Source organism: Anomaloglossus baeobatrachus, chromosome 11 (assembly GCF_048569485.1).
Source record: "Anomaloglossus baeobatrachus isolate aAnoBae1 chromosome 11, aAnoBae1.hap1, whole genome shotgun sequence".
NCBI lineage: Eukaryota > Metazoa > Chordata > Amphibia > Anura > Aromobatidae > Anomaloglossus > Anomaloglossus baeobatrachus.
This window is the reverse complement of record NC_134363.1, coordinates 141,960,625-141,964,157: the sequence shown is the minus strand read 5'-3', so window position 1 is coordinate 141,964,157 and position 3,533 is coordinate 141,960,625. Positions and strand designations below refer to the sequence as shown.

Sequence of the window (3,533 nt, the reverse complement as noted above, 5' to 3'; positions counted from 1 at the left end):
AGCGTCTGGCTGTGCAGAATGCTCCCGGACTTTCCATTGTTCCTGCTGTCAGTATTCATTGGTATAAGAAGCTTTCCTGCTGGATTCATCTCTCTCCCTTTTGGACCCAGCAGGAGCTCGTCTTCCACCCAGCTGCTGACCATCAACGTTTTTTTATGCATATGTACCCCTTTCTTCCTTTGGACTGGTGCTGGTTATATTCTTCTGTTTATTCAAGCCCTGGGTTCAAGCAGGTGGCTTGCACTCCTCTTTGGTATCGTTGCTGAAGCTTTGCTGAACTTCTACCTGAGTCATCTAATGCTAAGTAGTTCATGCATTTTCCCCCTGTGTGTCCTCCTTGTGTCTTCTATAGTGTTTAGTGGGGTTGACGAAGAGCTCATCCCACCTGTTCCCTACTTAGGACCCAGCACTAGGGATATCTAGGGTCAGGTATCTGGCTTGGCGCATAGGTGTATAACCTATATAGGGAGATGAGGGATCAGCAATAGGTTTGGTGAGGGGGTCACCATCTTCCCTTTCGCCTTGCGTTTGCTACTTCCCTAGCGTGACCGATGGTGAATGTTCTTGTACTACTTATTGTAGGAATATTAATAAGAATTACCCAACAGTAAGTATGGGTGAAGGAACGTATCTCCATAATTCGGTATATGATATGATAATATGCCATCATTTTATGGGAGAGAAAACCTCTCTATGCCTCAATTAAAACAATCTGAAGTTCATTCCAGCCATACGTTTTCCCTGCAGGGGCTACAATGTAATACATGCTACATAAAAAATATATAAAAATAAAATAGGTTGTGTATGTAAGCTTAAAGCCAATAGGGAAATATTAAAGGTACTACATAGAGTGCGTTTTTGGGGGGCCATTTCATTTCACATTTGGTGTATTAGTGTCAGAGACATCTTTTATAAAATGCAGCAAAATTACTAAAGAACATGTAAAATATTATTATTTTAGATCCAATAAACAATTTCTCACTCACACAAGGTCTCAAAGGTTTTTAATATAAGTAATAATATTATCCATAGCCAGCTTTCCGGAGACCACATCAGGCCGATCAAAGAGGCCGACAACTCCGTGGAAGCCATCTTTAACATGATTACATGTGACCGGGACTCCATTGTCCTCCAGACGTTTCTTGTAGAGTATCCCATCATCGCGGAGAACATCAAACTCACATGTTAGTATGTAGGCCTGTGGTAGTTGCCGGATCACAGCATCATCGGAGAACAATGGAGAACATGGAAGGTCGAGAGTTATCTTAACTCCCTCATAAACCTCTTTATTGAATGGAGCCATGATGTGAGGTTTGTAGCCTTTGTCCTTAAATTCTTCAGAACTCAACCACCTACTTAATTTTTGTCTCATCTCAGGAGGAACATGGCTGCCCTTTATCAGTTCTTTTGACAAAGAAAGATCTCCACCTACGTATTTCATTGTGCAGTATAAAGCATGCTTTTGGAGTAACAAAGGGACCATCTTGTTTTGTTGGTAGGAGGGTAAATTGAAGTCCACCATTTGGACCAAAGGGTATATCATCACCTGGGCAAGAGGCTTTGGAAGATCTGATCTACCCACAAGAGCTTGACACACGCCAGCTGTAAGATTGCCCCCGGCACTGTCTCCACATATTATAACAGTGGAAGGATCGACTCCATGTTCTTGCGCCGTTTTCAGAAAGTGAACTGTAGCCATGACACAATCATCCAACGCAGCTGGACATCTGTGTTCTGGTGCCAGGCGGTACCTAAAATTAATGATTAAAAAATTGTCATTGGACCATTGCTATGTAAAACAAGGGTCAAGACCTGAATAATGAGGACCAACAAATGAATTGTTTAACATCTCTACCCAATTCCCCCAGTTTGGAGGTACTTTGTGAGCAATATTAATTAAGTGTCTGTTGACAATGATCCATTAGCTATGTCCTCCAGACTGAGGGCCAGTGTATCAACTCTGCCCTAATCAATAGAGCTGGCTTCAGATTTAGGTCCTCATCTTTAAAAATGCGTTAAAAGGCCATAGGCATGGCCATTCCAAGAACAGAATTTTTGATAAGGATATTTTACAGACAATAAAAGTAAATACAGTGAGGATTTCTTTAGTGACCAATTATGTTCTAGGCTTTGGGCCCAACTCAACAAGAAGATTTTTGTTTAAAAAGTCTCAAAATGTTTGTGCAACTCTAAGCTGTACAAAAATGTTATGAATTTTGGAGTTTTTACACCAGGCCGGGCCACTTTTTTTTAAAAAAAAAGGGCAAAACTTAAGTGGGGCGAGGTGTTGCTAAGTGCACCTGACAAATGTTCTCTTATACACTATGTTTTCATCCATATGTACGAGTATCACTCCAGCATCATGCAGTTCTACATGGATATTGCATCTATTGGCAGCTAATATTGATTGTGATCCATTTTCTACAAGTAATTTTCAAGAATCTGGTTGAGACGCCCCTCATGAGCACTTATATCGGTTAAAAAAGGACGAAACGCGTAGGAAGATTCTTGAAATGCTATGGAATAATGTTAATTTTTTTGAAAAAAAATTTCTAACTATCTATCTTAAAGCGAAAAACGGTGGGAAGAAAGGCGCAAATAGGGTCTTACCCGGTATAACAATGGGAGGTGAATGTGTAACAGGAACACTCACCTGATGCGGTTGTGCCAGTCACAACCCCTTTGACAGCATGAAAGTAATGTGGAAGGCAGCAGTCCCGCAAAAACGGAGTGATTTCAGACAACAGGAGAAAAGCAGGTTTAAATACCGCGCCAAACCACAGGAGTCCAGATGAAGTTAGTAAATCTCTTTTCTTTATTTTCACAGGTCTACACGTTTCAAGGACATGTCCGTCCTCTTCCTCAGGACAAATGCAGAGAATACTATCTATTCGCTGCATTTGTCCTGAGGAAGAGGACGGACATGTCCTTGAAACGCATAGACCTGTGAAAATAAAGAAAAGAGATTTACTAACTTCATCTGGACTCCTGTGATTTGGCGCGGTATTTAAACCTGCTTTTCTCCTGTTAACTATCTATCTTACACAGACATATGGACCGACATAGAAACCGACAAATATGAATGTCCCTATTCCCAAAAGAAGTGTAGGATACAAATTCAAATATATATACCTTCCCTGGACTGTGCACTTACAATCTTTGAGCTCCTTTGGTGAAGCACTTTCCCACTATTGTAATAGGAGCACTGGTGTCTAGAGTAAGGGAGGGAGCAAATAGGGATCAGTCGTCGTTGAATGGGGGCGTCACTATCGCTAGGACGCCGACCTCCGTATGTCAGGAAGGGAAAGGCTAGGGATAGTACCTGTTATATCCCCCCTTCGTTTTTCTCCAAAAATTGATTTTACTATATGTGTTGAATATAATTTCGTTGTGGCATATATGTTTAATAAATGGAAAACCTTTTTTAATAAGGTAGTTTGATTTTTTGGTTTTGGTACTTAATATCTACCTAAGGCATTGGATAGTGGTATATAATTTGTGAAAACACATGGTGCTATCATACTGCCCTGGGG

The 3,533-nt window shown here is 40.9% G+C and overlaps 1 protein-coding gene across 1 annotated transcript in view; it reads right to left on the bottom strand.

Annotated features, from left to right (window-relative positions):
- Positions 1-994: 994 nt before the first annotated feature.
- Positions 995-3,533, bottom strand: part of LOC142256118 (arylacetamide deacetylase-like 4) — a 14,666-nt gene continuing 12,127 nt past the window's right edge. The window contains exon 4 of the mRNA XM_075327657.1: positions 995-1,751. Coding sequence (XP_075183772.1) covers positions 995-1,751 — 757 coding nt within the window. The remainder of the gene's footprint in view (positions 1,752-3,533) is intronic.